General features: G+C 33.5%; 2 protein-coding genes across 2 annotated transcripts in view; one reads left to right on the top strand and one right to left on the bottom strand.

The window, feature by feature from the left end:
- LOC107552706 (cortexin-2-like) overlaps positions 1 to 8397 on the bottom strand; it is a 12393-nt gene extending 3996 nt beyond the window's left edge. Inside the window, exon 1 of the mRNA XM_016234663.1 lies at positions 8327 to 8397. The gene's annotated coding sequence lies outside the window, so the exon portion shown is untranslated. The remainder of the gene's footprint in view (positions 1 to 8326) is intronic.
- A 902-nt stretch (positions 8398 to 9299) lies between these two features.
- LOC107552705 (ras-related protein Rab-11B) lies at positions 9300 to 17704 on the top strand. Its single transcript, XM_016234660.1, has 5 exons — positions 9300 to 9533; positions 13053 to 13248; positions 14462 to 14655; positions 16012 to 16092; positions 17243 to 17704. Exons 1-5 carry the CDS (start codon positions 9494 to 9496, stop codon positions 17386 to 17388), a joined length of 657 nt encoding a protein of 218 aa, XP_016090146.1. The 5' UTR covers positions 9300 to 9493; the 3' UTR covers positions 17389 to 17704.
- The last annotated feature ends 422 nt before the right edge of the window (positions 17705 to 18126 follow it).

Below are 18126 nucleotides of genomic sequence, written 5' to 3'. Positions count from 1 at the left end.
ACACACACACATATATATATATATATATATATATATATACACACAGATACATACACACACACACACACACACACAAATACACACATACACACACACACCCACAAACAAATACACACACAAACACACACACACACACACACACACACACACACACACACACACACACACACACACATTTATACCACTTCATATAGTTATTAAATTTCACACGAAGAGTGCCGTTTTTCTCCAGAAAATACCATGATTACAAATGTGACATTGAATTCAATAAACAATAAGTTAATTAAGAGACTTACGTTTTAGACACCATATTGCTTGTTTTTGCTCTATTTCGCTAACAAAAATCATCTCGAATACAGCCCCAGCGCTGTTTTGTGTCTCTGAGCAACATGACGGTGTTTCGTTCCTGAATGAATCAACCGTTTAAATGATTCGGTTCAATCACAATGACTCACTTATTAACAGTAACTTGCTGCTACCTACTGGTGGTTTTAATTTCACATTTCGGCTTTATCTTTCTTTTGATTTTTTAAATGTTTTAAATCATTTAAAATATCAGTATTCAACGTTTTATGTTTAATATATCAAAACATTATTTATGCATTCGTAATTGCAGGTTAAATGCATTCATGTCTTGCATTAAACAAAATACACGTGTGTAAATGCATCTAAATGCCACTTCAGATGCAGCTTCTGTGTGGATTTCATTTGCTTGGTAACAGCCCAAATGTCTTATTATTCTAATTCCCTGATTAAATGTAAGAATTTGACTCAAAAGATAATGGACACTTTTAGAAAAATGGCTTTATAAAGGTAAAAATGCCCATAAAATGCAAAAATCAGTTTAAACTTATTGGAAAAGATTAATTTCTAAAAACATTAGGAGTCAGCTGTCTTCGGCAGTCCTTAAGGTACGAGCACAATAACACACTCAGCAAAATATCGTCTAATTATCGTTTAGTAATATACAGTAGCCTACACACATCCTTACAGAGGTAGTAAAATATTACATTATATATATTGGCATATTTTTTTAAATACCATATGAAATATTTCGTTACAAAACATGGACCTGACTGTAAGTTGTATTAATGCAGCCTAATCTAACGACATCAACAATATCCTATCAGGCGTCAACAAGTGTTATCAAGTTTTCTGTTTACAGTGGAATTCAGTTTATTGTATGACAAATATATATAAAAACCTACAAATCACACAAGTAGACTATAACATTTCTATAACATTTCTCATATTTTAGCAAGCTACGATTTCTTGCAGTCTGACAGACAAATTACGATAATGTGTTTTTTGAACCTTAAACCGCATAAACACATTTCATTACACCAAATATACAACATAATGTTCTTTTTAGCAACATCATATGACCCCTTTAAAGATGTTTAGATATTTTTACTGGAAAACGAGACAAAAATACTTTTTAAGAAAATATTTCAATTGAATTTCAATATTAAATTATATTTTATTTATTTACATATTTATTATTATTATTATTATTATTATTTTATTTGTCAATTTTTTTTTGCTGTATATAGGCAGAAAAAAATAAGAAAAAAAGGAAAAAGAAAAAACTGAAATTATGGAAATTTGCAGGTTACATTATTTAATGATAAATAAACAATCTTTGCAACAAACTACTAATCTAAAATCTGTCTAAATGACTATAACACTGATGTAGCTTACAGTAAGGCATTTTCAGTCATGATCATTTTGCTGTGCAGTGATGAATCTCTGCCTGTCTGATTTCTGAGCAATAATTCAGGTATTGTGTGTGTCTTCCTCAGGGAGCAGCGCTGTGAATGTGCTGCGGTCATATGGAAAACACAAAGGATCTGCTGTCATAAAGTATTTTTAGCTCAGAGTGAAACACCCAGGTCTCTGAGATACAGCTGACCCGAGTCCCATCTGCCCTTACAACTAATCAAATCCACGGCAAATCTCAGCTTTGCTACACCTTAATCAGGTTAGACGTCATATTGAATTTAACCTGGAGGAAAATGAGGCTGTGAGGAATACACCCATATTCCCAGAAGAGAACATTCCCATAACTTTCCAAACATTTTTAAAGGCTAAATGTCAGGGCAAATCATGAATGCTTATGGAATGTTATTACAGGCCTGACATTGATATAGGCTATGCATTCTTAATACATTCAAAAACTGGACGTTTTGAACATTTAGAAAACATTCAGAAATAACGTTTTTCATAATGGTTTCAAAATGATTGAATGGAATGTTTCTCTGACGTCCACATGACCAACATTCTTAAAATATAAAAAATGGGTGTTCTAAACGTTGAGAGAACATTCAAATGTAACATTCAACACATGAGAATGTTACATTTGAATTACATTGAAAGTACGAGGAATGTTCACATAACAAAGAAGAAATGTTCTTAATACTTTAAACAAACTGGATATTTTGAACGTTTAAAAAACATTTAGAAATAACGTTTTGATGTTAGCAAAACATTTTTTGTACATAATTTTGTTAGTTAGGGTACAGTCTTTGACATTCACTTCATAAAGGTCCTAGATCACATAATTTTCACAACTCAAAACTGTTTTATGGAGAAGTTTTCAGAAAGACAACATTAAAATGTAAATTTTTCTTCTCGTAATTAGAATGTTATTTAAAGGTTCCTAAAACGTTTAACTATCTTTATTTTCACCCAAAATATAACATTATTTGAAGGTTTATTTGAATGTAAAAATTGACAGTTTTTTTTGTCGTGATTCCAACATTATTTAAAGGTTACAAAAACGTTGTACTAACATTATTTTTTACCCAAAATATAATGTTATTTGAATGTTTATTTTTAATTTTCCAAGAAAGTTATGTTCAGTTTTCTTGTCGTAATTAGAACGTTATTTAAAGGTTACAAAAAACGTTTCTCAAAATGTTCATCAAGTACAAGTAATATCATAAGGACATTTTGATAGAGCTGTTCTAAGAACGTTTTCTCTCAACATTATGAGAACGTTCATCAAGAACAAACAGCATCATAGAGACGTTGTGAGAATGTTGATGTTTTTCTCAATGTTATGAGAACATATACTGAACAAAATGATAAACGCAACACTTTTGTTTTTGCCCCCATTTTTCATGAGCTGAACTCAAAGATCTAAGACTTTTTCTATGTACACAAAAGGCCTATTTCTCTCAACTATTGTTCACAAATCTGTCTAAATCTGTGTTAGTGAGCACTTCTCCTTTGCCGAGATAATCCATCCACCTCACAGGTGTGGCATATGAAGATGCTGATTAGACAGCATGATTATTGCACAGGTGTGTCTTAGGCTGGCCACAATAAAAGGCCACTAAGTGTATATCAAATATTAACAAAGTTACAAAAAAGGTCCATTAACATATTTTTATGGAACGCTTTATCTTGACATTTATGTAACTTTTAAGAACGTTAGTGAAGTTGTGCGGCTGTTCCCTGTTAGCTGTGTTTGTAATAAAAATACTTCTTATTACATGCTTCTGCGCTGCACTAAAAATGGTGTAGCATTTACTAAGAAATGGCAAATAACACATTGAATTGAATTGACTCACCCAAAAATGAGTCATCATTTAATCACCCTCACGTTTTTCCAAACCTGAATGAGTTGCTGGTAGCCATTGACTTCCGTAGTATTCTTTTCCATACTATGTAAGTCAATGGCTACCGGCAACTGCTTGGTTACCAACATTCTTCGAAATATCTTCTTTTATGTGCAAAAAAAAAAAAAAGAAAATCATACAGATTTTAAACAACTTGAGGGTGATTACATGATGACAATTTTCATTTTTGGGTGAACTGTCATGGGAAAATTTGAAGAAGAAATTATGAAATATTGTCTTGCAAAACATGCCATGTATTATTTACGATTGCAAATATTTACAATGATTTTTTACAGCTCATAATGTACATTATAAAACAGTTGTTATATATATATATAAAAAAAAAAGAATAGCAATTCACATACAGTATATCACTGCACAGCTTCCATAGAGAACAACTGTTAGTTTCCATGCACCGCTAGATCTACTACTGGAAGAATCACACTTTATCAGTTTGACATGGATAAAATAATGTTTTAATGCAAGTTTGTGTCCTTAACAATATAACATGCCCTCTATATTACACATATGCTGTGGCAGCACAATACAAATGCAGCTCATTCAATATTTGCCACAGTCTCAGCAGTCAAACTCTATTCAATTAAAGACCATTATAAGACAGGCAGTGAAGTGCAGGTATAAATAATACATGATGTTCAGTGGTCTGCAATGATCCGCACATGTTAATAAACCTTCAGAAATGATTTAAAGATGAATGAATGAATGAATTAAAATAAAAAACATCACCTCTTTCAATTGAAGACTTCCATTATGCCACACAAAATGTTTGTTTTAGCCGGCAGATGACTTTCAGAACCGCAAACTCTCCATCTGATGATCACATAGCCTCAAGTGAGAAAATAAAGAATTAAAGAGTCTAAATGCGTTAAATAAAACTATAAGTTTGGACACATTTACTGTAGCAGATTTTGATCAGGACAGTGTTATTTTAATATCTTTATTTATATATTATATACAATATAGTTTTTGTTAATATCTTAAATTACATTGTATACGTATATTTTTGGCTTTCATTTTTATTTTAGTTATAATTTTAGTAATATTTTTATTTTATTTTTTGTAATTTTTATTTATTTATTTTTTTTTAAAGATTTTTCAGATTTAATTATTGTTATTTTGGTTTTTCAAGTTTAAAGTTGCCTTACCAGCTAACTGAAATATTTTGTTTTAAATATTATTTTGTTTCAACTAATGATTTTTTTTATGGTTTTTGTTTAAGTTTAGTTAACAATAATAACCTGGGAAATAACCAAAAATGTTAACTTTATTTGATTAGAAGCCTTAAGATCAAAATGTTTTTAATAACAGGAATATATAATGCTATAAGTTATTATGTAATGAATGTGTAATACTAAAATTGAATCTATTTTCAGTTCAAATCGAAGCATTTTTGCATGAGTTTGGAGGATGCACTGTCTGCATGTCAGCTGTCATTTTTATTGCATCTTCCTCCCAACAGAATCACCAAAAATACAATCTGCAGCAGCAGCAAAACTGTCCAGTCTTATGCTGAAATACATGAGGTTTTGCATCAGATTGTCTTTCACTTCAGTTTTTGACTATATAATTGTAAAACTGAGCTACAGCAAAATTTAGCCTGTCATTCACACAGATTCACTTAAGGAGGAAACTCTCTTATTTTTGCATTTATTCATCAGATAAAAAGAACAGGATATAATGCAGAGATGCACAGTATGTTCATTCATTCTGAGCACTGGACAATAAAAGGAACATTATAAACGTCACAATACAGAATGAATGCACATGCACAACATGTCTACAACAATACACAATAAAGCGCTATATAAATGCATCATTCATTCATTCATGCAATGACCCTAAAAAAATAAGCTTTTCAACCTGTTTTTAATATCTCAATTTTGAATCCGAGTCTTGAGTCTTTGTCTGTGACCTGCTGTGATCTGGGCCAAAGCCTGTGAGACTCAAAGCCCAGCGGTGTGGAAAGCAGGAAAGCATTTTCACACTCATGTTTCTCGTCTAAACACACACGAGCAAACACACTGATCATGTGACATGCGTGGAAGGACTGAAATATCTCGTGCTGCAAACCTATTCTTAAACACTTTTATAAACGAGGTGCATTCAGCCAAGAAGCACAACTGCACGAGTATGACACTATTTTTGATCGATTTTAAAGAATTCTTCCCAGCTAACCGGGAACGCTCTCACAACTTTCACTAACAACGCTGTTCAAATTTAGGACAAAATGTTCTTTAAGCAATGGTTATGGAACGTTCTTATAACTTTATTAATATTTCATACATTTTCTCATAACACTGAGAAAATTTTTTTCTGGGTTTCTATCTGTATTTTATCTTGTTCCATTGGCAGCATTTTTCAGTTAAGCATAGAATGCAATATATTTTCGTATATTCTTACCATTTGTTGCAATGAAGCATTTTACAAATATGCTTACTTTTATTAACAATAAACAAGAATTAATAATATATATATATATTTTCTAGTTTTTGTTTGTTTGTTTTGTTTTGTTTTTTCAAATTTGTAGTTAATTTTTTTTTATATTTTGAAAAAGATAAGAAACTGTACAAAAAAGTTTATTTTCTATTATATTGAATTTTAAAATTGTATTTAATTTGTGAAAATATACAATTTAAAAATTCAATATAATAGAAAATAAACTTTTTTTGTACAGTTTCTTATCTTTTTCGTTTACAAAATACAAAAAAAAAAAAAAAAACTAGAAAAAAATTAATAAAATAAAGTAAATGTGTTGGGTTTTAGGTTTATGCTTGAGGTTTAGCTTTAGATTTGGTTTTAGGTTATTTCACAGTTCAGTTTCATGATCCACTTTCCATTCATTTCATATTTAACTAATAAAAAGAAAAGAAAATTTCTTAAGATTTCTTTAAATAGAATAAAAAATTTAATTAAATTAAATGTGGGTTTTAGGTTAGGTTGAGGTTTAAATTTAGGTTTTAGGTCAATTTTACAGTTCAATTTCATGATCCACTTTCCATTAATTTTATATTTCACTAATAAAAAGGAAATCAAATTTCTTTAAAAAATGTATTAAAATAAAATAAAACTTGAGGTAGGTTTTAGGTTAAACTAAAGTTTGTGTATATGTAATAGCACCACTAAATGTTTCTGCACTGTATTCATTGGTCGGGTTCTGATGGTCTGCTGTTCAGGTGTCCTCACCAGCTGTACTGAAAGAAAGCTGCAGGTGCAAATGAATGAGAGAACATCAGATGACAGACACTCACAGCTTCATAAAGCATCTCTGAGGACGTCAGTCTCCTGACAATCAGCCGAGAGACACAGATCTCTGAGAGCAGGTAGAACAGCACATCTCTTTCATACAAGCCCTTAATAAGTCCATTATGTGGGTAATTAAAATGACAGCTCTGCCCTATTTTACACCGAAAAAAGATGTCAAAATCACTTCATGTTCTAGATTCATTTGAGCTAATGCACGAGGGATATGAAACGTCTTATCTCTAGTATATCTGGAGTAATGTCGTATTCACATTGCCGCAGGATTCATTACCTTTGCCAAAGTTAAGATCTGCTCTGAGCATCTCGAATCATGTCCATCATATGTGTCTTAATAAACCCTCTCAAAGAAATCACTCCTTATATGAAAAATGTAATTAGAAGCAAATCATAACATAAAAATACTCTGAAAATACGATGCTTCCAGCTTACAGGGAACGTTATCAGAATGTTCTGGAAAGGTTCTCTCAAAGTTAAGAACAAACAAACGTTCTTCAGGAACAATGCGCTAGCACAACATACACTTAAAAAAAAGTCTGCATATGTGTTTCATGTTTGTAATATATTTGATCCATCAGGCTTTTATGGCTCATATAGTCTGATATAGTGAGAATATGAAGAAAAAAACAATCCAATTTTATTCAGAGACTCAAACTGAGCAAAAATACAATTTGGTGCAGATGCTGATATTTATATGATCAAAAAGTGACGAAATTCTGATGCTTGTAATGTAAATCAATGAGATCTTTATAACACTATAGCATATACTTACATAACATAAATATCAGCTCTCATTCTACATTTCCAATAGCATGTCTTAGTAAGACGATATTTAGATGCTTAGTTTGATGATCAAATCATATAATGCAATGCAATCCAATGTTGATTGAGAGATGAAGAAATAAACGTTCCTCAAAAGCCTGATGATCAGATTTGAACATGATTTTATCAAGTAAAACTAAGTTGCTTCAGTCCAGTAAGTGTTCACCTGGAAATATTACTAGCATATCAAATGTATTCGTATGTTTACAGTAAATATTTGACAGCAAAGACACGTGAAGCACCAGCTGAAGGTGGGCGTTTGTGCAATTATACTGAAGGAACTTTTACTCGCGGAAAAACTCGAAACTATCAATCAGAAGACATGGAGGAGATTGTGTGTGAAACAGGCATAACAGCAAAGTTTGATCATGTTGATCATTTAGAGAGCTTGTGTCACGTATGATACAGTAGGGTTTTAGGGTTAATCTTATTGCTGTCAAGGAGAAACAATCTCATTTGTGATTTTTTTTGCAGTTTTTTTTTTGTAAAAGACCAATTTCAATTATTTTTCTCTATTGTTTGCTAAGAGAGAAACTCTTTTGTCGTTACTTTGCATAGAGACATGTGACGGGATCTAAATCCAGCCTTGATTTGCATGTTACCATGGGAAGTGATGATCTCAGCCTCTCACAATCATCCCAGAATCCTCTGCTAAACCTCAGATGTCTTCACACTCATCGCTCTTATAAAGACAGAAATAAACGTTAAAATCAAGAACAAAGCAAAGCAATACAGCAGCACATTCTGATGGGTAATTCTAAGATACTTCGGTTATTAAATTAATATTTATCAAGCTCCTGTGGCTCATGCATGATGCGTGCTTGCAAAATCATGAGTTTGATTCTAAGGGAAAAGACAAAATGCATCACTTTGGATAAAAGCATCTGCCAAACACATACAGTAAATGTAAGCATTTTGCTAACCTGCTTAAAAAAATATGAAAAAAAACTAGCTCTAGGAAAATGTTGAAAACCAAATTCCAAAAACCCCAATCACTAACCATATTAGTATGTGATATATGTTTTTACTCTCATAGATTTTGTTACCATTGCCATGCATTATAAGACTGATAGACTGCAACGGCTGGAGTTAAAAATCATCATGTGTTCTACTGAAGAAACAAAGTCACATACATCTTGGATGCCCCGGGGGTAAGCAGATAAACATCACATTTTCATTTTTGGGTGAACTGTCCCTTTAATCTGTGTTCCGAAGACGAACGAAAGTCTTACAGATTTGAAATGACATGAGGGTGAGCAGTTATTGATAGAATTTTCATTTTTGGGTAAACTATCCCTTTGAAGAAAACATTTTTCACAACACAACAGGAATGTTAGCAAAACGTTCTTAGAACATATTTAGCTGGGATCTGAGCATTAAAACTAGTTTAAAACAGAAGCGAGTTTAAATCTGTTAGTTTTGAATGAAAATCAATATGTGCCTGTAGTTGAAGAAAAACAGTCGATATCTTGTGATGAAAAGAATGTAAACACACACCCAGTGGCTCTTTGAGGCCCGGAGCTGCAGGAATACGGCAGCGGTGTTTCTAGCGCCCTCTGGCGGCCGCGGCGCTCCTGAGCTGCGGGACTCCTCCCCTAATGCAGACCGAGCAGATCGCTCTTCCTGCGGTGTGTGACAGCAGCAGCACTGGCGCATTGTGTCTTTAATATTCATTTGATTTGTTTTCTCTCACGTTGAGTTATTAATACAACCTGATCTGGTTTCCCTCCCTCTGGACGGACTGCAGGACGGAGCGGGCTTCTTAAAAAATGGCCAACAGAGATGATGAATACGATTTCTTGTTCAAAGGTAAATTCTGCATTCCCTTATACAGAGCAGAGGAGTAATCATTCATAATCCTTTGGATGCAAAAATTAAATAGACGCATAAAAGCGTCTGCTAAATGACTAAATGTAAATGTAATCCATCCATTGCTCCTGACCTCTAGATCTGACATGCTGTTGTATCAGGAAACGTCTTTTGCGGTGGCACCCGTCTGAAATCATGGCATAAATTACAGGCTTTGAGATAGAAACGCCCGCAGAGGCATCGATCAGTAAAACATCTGGATGCTTTCACACGGGATCCCAGGGCCTAGATGATGGAAATTTAACATGCATTATTAAATATATGCCAAATGAGCCTTAAATGAGCTGTAGCCCTACATTGAGCTCATGTTTAGAGGCGATTTAAGACTAAAAACGACACTGCTATCTAATGCTTGAGGCTGATGATTAGAACCAGCTAACAGAACGTTCCCATAACTTTCTCTAAATGTTAGAGCAAATATTCTTAAAATAATGTTTATGGAACGTTCGTATAGCATTAGGTTAATATGGGATATATACGTTCTCTTAATGTTGAGAGGAAACGTTCTAAGAACATCTGAACAGGACTTGTTCAGAACTATGTTCAGAGACGTTTTTCAGTAATAAGAAAAATAGAACGTTCTCATAACATTTTCAAAATTATAGAATGAAATGTTTCTCTAACCAAGAAGAACATAAAAAATTGGGAGTTTTGAACGTTTAAAAACATTCAGAAATAACATTATATCATGATGGTTTCACAATTATAGAATGAAATGTTCCTCTAACGTTCACATAACCAGGAAAATTTGTTCTTTAAATATAAAAGCGGGTTTTTAAACGTTTAGAGAGCATTAGAATGTAACATTCTCGTAATGCTTTTAAAATGATGGAAAGGAATGTTCCTCTAACGTTCACATAACTGAAAAAAACATTCTTTAAATATAAAAAATGGGTGAGAGCATTCAAATGTAACATGCTCAACAATCACATAACCAAGAAGAAATATTCTTAATACATTTAAAAAAGCTGGACATTCTGAACGTTTAAAAAAACATCCAGAAATAACATTCTATCATGATGGTTTCAAAATTATAGAATGGAATGTTTCGCTAACGTTCACATAACTGAAAAAAATTCTTTAAATATGAAACATGGGTGTAACATGCTAATCATTTTTCTCACATAACCAAGAAGAAACGTTCTAAATACAGTAAGAAGAAAAAAAACAGTTTTCATAACTTAATGGGAATGTTAGCAAAACATGAGTAGAAAATTTTTTGTTAGCTGGGTAGGATTGCGTATACTTTTGAAGAAAGCACATTTAGAAGTAACATGCATGATGATAATTAGGCCACATGCTGATTGGTTACATTGTAACTGCCGGTGACTCTGATGGTATCACGTCACCTGATCAAAGTCTGACGCGGCAAATCTGTTACATTCCATTTTCACAAAATCAGCATAGTGTGAGGATCAAAGTTCAACTTGACTTCCTAGTAAAGACGACATGAGAATATCAGCCGGCCTTCCTCAGCCTGAGCTGAAGGGAATCAATGCAAACACGTACACAGCTTTAAAGGAACAGCTCGCCTGTAAATGAAAACCATGCCATCCTTTACTGACCTTCTTTTTTATATGAAACACAGTATGAGATATGAGAGTTTTGTAGACTGTCTGAGCCATAATAAAAGTGAAAGGGATCCTGGGGTAGACTTTGCATCTCAAATCAGATGTATTATATTGCAGATCTTATATGGCCACTAGATCTTGAGTAATGGGCCTTCAAAAAAAAAAAGCTAGAAAGTGAGAAAGAGAACTGCAGGATGACACACAGTTCAAAATGAACTTTTGGTTACACCTGTCAATCATAACTGAATTTACATAACTGAATTAACAAAGTTTACAAATCACAAATATTTTCTCACTGGTCAGTGCGGTCATTAAACCAGCATAATATAGCATTATTCATAATAATATTCAGGATTTGGACAAATAATGTGAACTAGAGCCTGACCGATATGGGTTTTCTTTTTCAGGCCGATACCGATATTTGGGCGTAAAAAAAGATATCGATATATCGGCCGATATTCTTTGTATATATTATAGTACAGTACCAGTCAAAAGTTTTGACACTTTCCTCTGTCTTCACACATAGACGGAACTTACTAGAGAAGTGTGACATAATATACCTCTGTAAATAAATACAATATAAATTCACGTCTCGCGCACTTTAATGCCCTTTGAATGTAACGTGTACGTTCCCTGGGAACTGGAATCATGGCGGAATGTCATGTGAAGTCCACTTCGCAGGGCACTTACGGTCGAATAAGACAACGCGTGAATGCTGCTGCCTGAACAAGAGACCTCCTTACTGAAGTGAAAGTGTTGGCTGGTGTCACTATCTCGAGAACGCGCCGGCGGATCTCCACCAAATTCGGGGGATCCCTTCAGCTCGAGGAGTCCTCTCGAACGCCACCCTGCGCGCGTCGGTAGCCCCCCGGGATCGCTAGATCGGTCGGTGCTGGACCGCGAATTTAACCACCCGGAACTCCCGAACCCCGGGGGCTATCAATGCGGGGATGGTCTCATTCGAAAGAGGGCCTCTTGCGTTCGAGAGGGTTCCTCGAGCTGAAGGGATCCCCCAAATTTGGTGTGGATATGGCCGTTCAAAGTTTCAATGCTTTTCCATAGATTTAAGCTTTAAAGCGTTTCATCCAGGTCGCCAGTAGCAAACAATGGAGCGCGCTCTGCTGGACAACCTAAGTAATTACACCATTTCAAGCATTTTATATGCGTTATATGTTCTGTAAAAAAATGTTCATATTGGCGGCATATTCGCCGATACCGATATATCGGCGACAGGCTCATATCGGCCAATAATATCGGCTAAACGATATATCGGTCGGGCTCTAATGTGAACACCCATTATTATAGGGGTTAATATCATTTTTCTAAGCTACAGAAAAAAAATGTACAAATTTATTGTCTACATTCTCTTTATTTTTTTTATTATGACAGTGGAATTATTTAGGCTACCTGTTTTCCTTTCATATTTTAGCTTTGTCTCAGTCTCAGTGAAGCTTAAAAAGATCCACCAGGATTTTGCTGGCTTAATGGTTTACATTTTTTATTATTTTGTAAGCTAGGTGTTTTTATGTCAATTATTGGATTGATTAAAATAATATTTGCTGTTTCTATATGTTTATGTTTATTTTCAGCATCATTACTCCGGTCTTCAGAAATCATTCTAATGGAAACAGTTGTGCTGCTACATATTTTTGTGGAAACTGTGATAAAAAATTTTTTTTTAGAACTCTTTGATGAAGAGATAGTTCAAAAGAACAGCATTTATTTGAAATATAATTTTTTTGTAACATTATAAATGTCCTTACAATTGAGTTTTGATCAATTTAATGTGAATATTAATTTCTGACCCCAAACTGAATGCTAGTGTATGTTAATATTTTGTCATTATATTGTGATCTCAGACAGTCTGTTTGTCTGCTTTTGCTCTCAGTGGTTCTGATCGGAGATTCGGGCGTCGGGAAGAGTAACCTGCTGTCGCGCTTCACACGGAACGAGTTTAACTTAGAGAGCAAGAGCACGATAGGAGTGGAGTTCGCCACCAGGAGCATCCAGGTGGACGGCAAGACGATCAAAGCGCAGATCTGGGATACGGCAGGGCAGGAGCGGTACAGGGCCATCACCTCTGCGTGAGTACAGTCATGCTTTAGATAAGAAATACAGCTACACTGTATACCATTTACACAGTACTTCAAATAATACCGCAGTTCTACCCAGTGTTATTTTAGTATCATTGATATACTGTTATAGTTTTTATTAATATTTTGAAATAGAATTTGTACAAAATATTTTTACATTTTCTTTTCATTTTGAAATTTTGTTGTGTTTTTGTCATTTTTATTAATATTTTATAATTATTTATTTTAGTTTTTTCAGTACACCAAGTTAAACTAAATGAAAATGAAAAATGTTGCTTAAATAAAATAAATGCAAGCTTTTCACAAAGTTTATTTTAAGTAAATTATATATCTTTTTTTTTAATGATTTTAGTTTTAGTTAACTATAATAACCCTGGTTCTACCATGATGCATGTTCCAACATGTTCCAGCTTTTTGTTAGTAATTCTTATGCAAGAAAACATGCAAGAAACAAGTTGCCACAGAACAAATATGCCACAATATAAACTTATTTGCATTTGTGGCTGTTGATAAGTGAACAGATGTGGTTTGGTTCCCCTGTGCCAAAAATAACATTTGCATCCTTCACCTCAGCCATTAAACTGTTTTATTTTTATATTTTGTATCATTTTATTGTCATTTTTGAGCCATTGTATTTTTTATTAGTGTTGGCAATGTGATCAAACCTCTATAGCAATAGCAATACTATATAAATAGTATATATAGCAATCGTAATTTTTGTTAATTTGTTAAAATATAAATATTAGATGAAAAACTAAAACGAAACGAAATAAAGTAAACTAAAATTATTAACTAAATAAAAAAAAATTGTATTTACTAACTAAAAAATTAGTTGCCAGGCAACTAACGGAAATAAGTTGCCATGGCAACATTGATCAAATTAAATAAAATAAAAAAGAACATTTATTTACTAACAAAATAAAATAAGTAAAACTGAACTACAGCTAAAACTATGAGCAATAGGAATGGTGAAAGCGGGTTATTATTGTAAAGTAAAACTTAAAAACATTTTTGTTAATTTGTTAAAATACAAATATTACAATGAATATTACAGGCAAAATTGCTAAAAATAAAGTAAAATCAAATTTATTTACTCAATGAAACAAAAACTAAAACTGAACTAAACGTAAAACTGTGAGCAGCAGTAATAGTGATGCTTGATTCTTTGGCTCAGTGTTTATGGTTTTCTGTTTTCGTGTTGCAGGTATTATCGTGGCGCGGTCGGCGCTTTGCTGGTGTACGATATCGCCAAACATCTGACCTATGAGAACGTGGAGCGCTGGCTGAAGGAGCTGCGAGATCACGCCGACAACAACATCGTCATCATGCTGGTGGGGAACAAGAGCGACCTGCGCCACCTGAGAGCCGTTCCCACCGACGAGGCGCGCGCTTTCGCAGGTACAGCCGACCCTAGAGACACAACACATCAATCCTCTGGAACACTGCTGCTCCTTTTGTTTATCTGATCCTTCTAGGCATTATGCAAATCTGTGGAGAAGTATTTTAGATTGTTAAAGGAATAGCTCAACCAAATATGAAAATGTGCTGAAAATGTGCTCACCCTCAGGCCATCTACGATTAGGATGAGCTTGTTTCTTCATCAGGTTTGGAGAAATGTAGCATTGCATCAGTGTCTCAGCAATGGATGCTCTGCAGTGAATGGGTGCCGTCAGAATGAGAGTCCAAACAGCTGATAAAAACATCACAATAATCCACAAGTAATCCACACCACTCCAGTCCATCAGTTAACATCTGGAGAAGACAAGAGCTGTGTGTTTATAAGAAACAAATCCATTATTAAGATGTTTTTAACTTCAAACAGTTGCTTCAGGCTAAAATCTATAATCTATAATCTATAATAACGCTTCCTCCAGTGAAAAAGTGTTCTGGTCTGAATCAGGAGAGAAATCTGCACAGATCAAGCACCGTTTAAACAGCTCTAAACACATATGTGGCTGGATTTTGATGTGAGAGACAACAGGAGATGCACTTTTTCACTGGAGGAAGCGTTATTATGCATTATGGACTTGTATACGGTTTAAAGCTAAAACGCCTTAATTATGGATTTGTTTCTTTTGGCTTCACAAGACATTAACTGATGGACTGGAGTGGTGTGGATTACTTGTGGATTATTGTGATGTTTTTATCAGCTCTCATTCTGACGGCACCCATTCACTGCAGAGCATCCATTGCTGAGACACTGATGCAATGCTACATTTCTCCAAATCTAACTATTCCTTTAAAAAGAGTGTATATATTTGCTCCGACAATGATTCATAATTCTAATTTTCTTATTTAGGATACTAACTACATTGGCTATTATATATTAATCAGATCCTAAATTAGATTTACCTCGAACAGAACGAAACATCTTCATTAAACCATTCTGATAAACACTGTTCAAAAATTGGAGAAATTAATACTTGTGTTCAGCAAGGATGCATTCAATTGATGACATTTATATTGTAACAAAAGATTCTATTTCAAATAAGTGCTGGTCTTTTGAAGTTTCTGTTCATCTCTGAATTCAGCTGTTTTCAATTTTAATAATATTTCGCTTGTAGTAATAAATGCAGCCTTGGTGAGCAGGAGGGACTTCTTTCAAAAATATTAAAATTGCTGCATGCAAATAGATTTGCACAGAAATTCACTCTGCTCATGTTTTGTGAACACGATTCATTCTATGAGAATCTTTATGTCGTCAGTGGATATTCTAAGAGCAGGTGATATTAAACACCTTCTGCTTGCTTCCAGAGAAAAATAACCTGTCATTCATCGAGACGTCCGCTCTGGACTCGACTAACGTGGAGGAGGCCTTCAAGAACATCCTAACAGGTGCAGACCCATATGAAGCATCATTCCAGTCAAACGCTCCCTCACAGTAGCAATAAAGCAAATAACATGATTCTCATGACAGCTACTGTGGCATCTTATGTAACTTTAAAAGTGCAGCATCTGCCATCTGGTAAGCTGCGATTGCCTGCCAGGAATTATGGGGATTTTAGACAGGGGTGTAAATATTCACACTTAAAATCATGCGATTCCATAACCATTCTTTACTAGATGATGCAACGCAGCATCAGGTTTCAAATTTGGCCATGATTCAGAGTGATTCGGTGTATTTTGATATGTTTCACAATTATTAAAAAGATAAACTGGAGGGACAAATGGAAATTTTACATTCACACACTTAAGAAATGAATGTAATACATTGAGAACAGGGTTATTATCATTCGAACAAAAAATATTGAAGACATTTTTGTTAACTGAAATAAAGCTGAAATAAATAAAACAAAAATATTAGTTGAAAAACCTAAAGCTTAGTTTACTTAAAGTTTAAGTTGGAGTATATATAATATGAAGAAAGATATAAAAACCAAAATACTGAAAATATATATAATATATATAAAAAAGAAATAAAAACAAAATACTGAAAATATATATAGTATGAAGAGATATATTTAAAAAGAAATAAAAAAAAGTTCATTGTCATATTTCATAAAGAAACCGAATCCTGTTTTAAGATTTTTCTGCAGTATAACCTTCAATAAAAAGCAATAAAGAAAAAAAAATAATATATATATATATATGCTTTTCTTTTCTTTTTGTGAGTGAAAAGTTGAAATATTTATAAAAAGTAAAATGTTTTTGCATGGACCTAATGAGAATTTAAGAGGAAAATATGTGCAGTTAATGCAAAAAATGGCAATAAAATTAGAATTTTGAAAACTAAATAATAATATAAAAAAGCAAAATAAAATTAAAATTAAAACGGACAAAAAAAATATTAGTTTTTAATAAAAAATACAGTTAAGATTATAGGAAAAATATACATGAATGGGTTTATAATAATCATAACAATCAAGAGTTTATGTCGAGCTGTTTTACAGTGGCTTTGAATGAGGCTCATCCAGTCAGATTTTATTGGCATTAGTCTGCATTCATTCTCTCACTTGCTCTCTCTTCATTTCTCCTGCATCTTTAGAAATCTATCGCATCGTATCACAGAAGCAAATCGCTGACCGATCGGCTCACGACGAGTCGCCGGGAAACAACGTGGTGGACATCAGCGTCCCGCCGACCACAGACGGCCAGAAGGGCATCAAACTGCAGTGCTGCCAAAACCTGTAACCATGACAACCAGCCTCACCTGTCACTCATCTCGTCTCCCTCTACATGTCATGCGCTAATGTTTTATTTGTGTAATATATGTATAGCTTGTCCACTCACATACACACATACGACTGCCATGAGTAAACTTTTACAGTATCTGACTGTGCTCTGGTTTATTAGCTGCAAGACTGTGGTTGAAATATGAAAATTAGGTTTATCAATGCAAGTAAATATTACACAATCATAGAGATACATGGATAAAAATACCTTGTCCTCTGCTACCATCAGCTCAAGATCATGTGAGGGCATATTTCACTCCAAAATCAAAATACATTTTAATCATATAATTAATAATATTAAATTTTTTTACAAAAAAAAATTTTTTTTTTTTTTTTTTTTTAATATATAACTAATTTGATCACGCAAAATACATTTCAATAATATAATTATTAATAGTAATATAATTGTATTTATTTTTTATTTTCTACTTTTTTCCCCTCAAATTTTTATTACAGTAATGCTAAATTCTTTATATATATATATATTTGCATTGCTACTGAGGGAAATTCATTAAAATGTCATGAAAATTATTAAGTGAAATGTTTTTGCATTTCCAATTTTTTTTCTGCATTATTTTATGTCAGTTTCCCTGACACACGCTCACACACACGCTCACACACACACACACACACACACACACTCACACACACACATACACACACTCACACACTCGCACGCACGCATGCACACACACTC

Source organism: Sinocyclocheilus grahami, unplaced genomic scaffold (genome assembly GCF_001515645.1).
Source record: "Sinocyclocheilus grahami isolate Dianchi unplaced genomic scaffold, SAMN03320097.WGS_v1.1 scaffold456.1, whole genome shotgun sequence".
In the NCBI taxonomy this organism is placed as follows: Eukaryota; Metazoa; Chordata; class Actinopteri; order Cypriniformes; family Cyprinidae; genus Sinocyclocheilus; species Sinocyclocheilus grahami.
The sequence above is the reverse complement of the archived record's forward strand: the minus strand, read 5'-3'. Positions and strand labels throughout refer to the sequence as shown.

Coding starts and splice junctions, on each gene's coding strand:
- LOC107552705 (XM_016234660.1), top strand. CDS start 9,494: ATGGCCAACAGAGATGATGAATACGATTTCTTGTTCAAAG. Junction 9,534..13,052: donor ATACGATTTCTTGTTCAAAG/GTAAATTCTGCA, acceptor TTTTGCTCTCAG/TGGTTCTGATCGGAGATTCG. Junction 16,093..17,242: donor CTTCAAGAACATCCTAACAG/GTGCAGACCCAT, acceptor CTGCATCTTTAG/AAATCTATCGCATCGTATCA.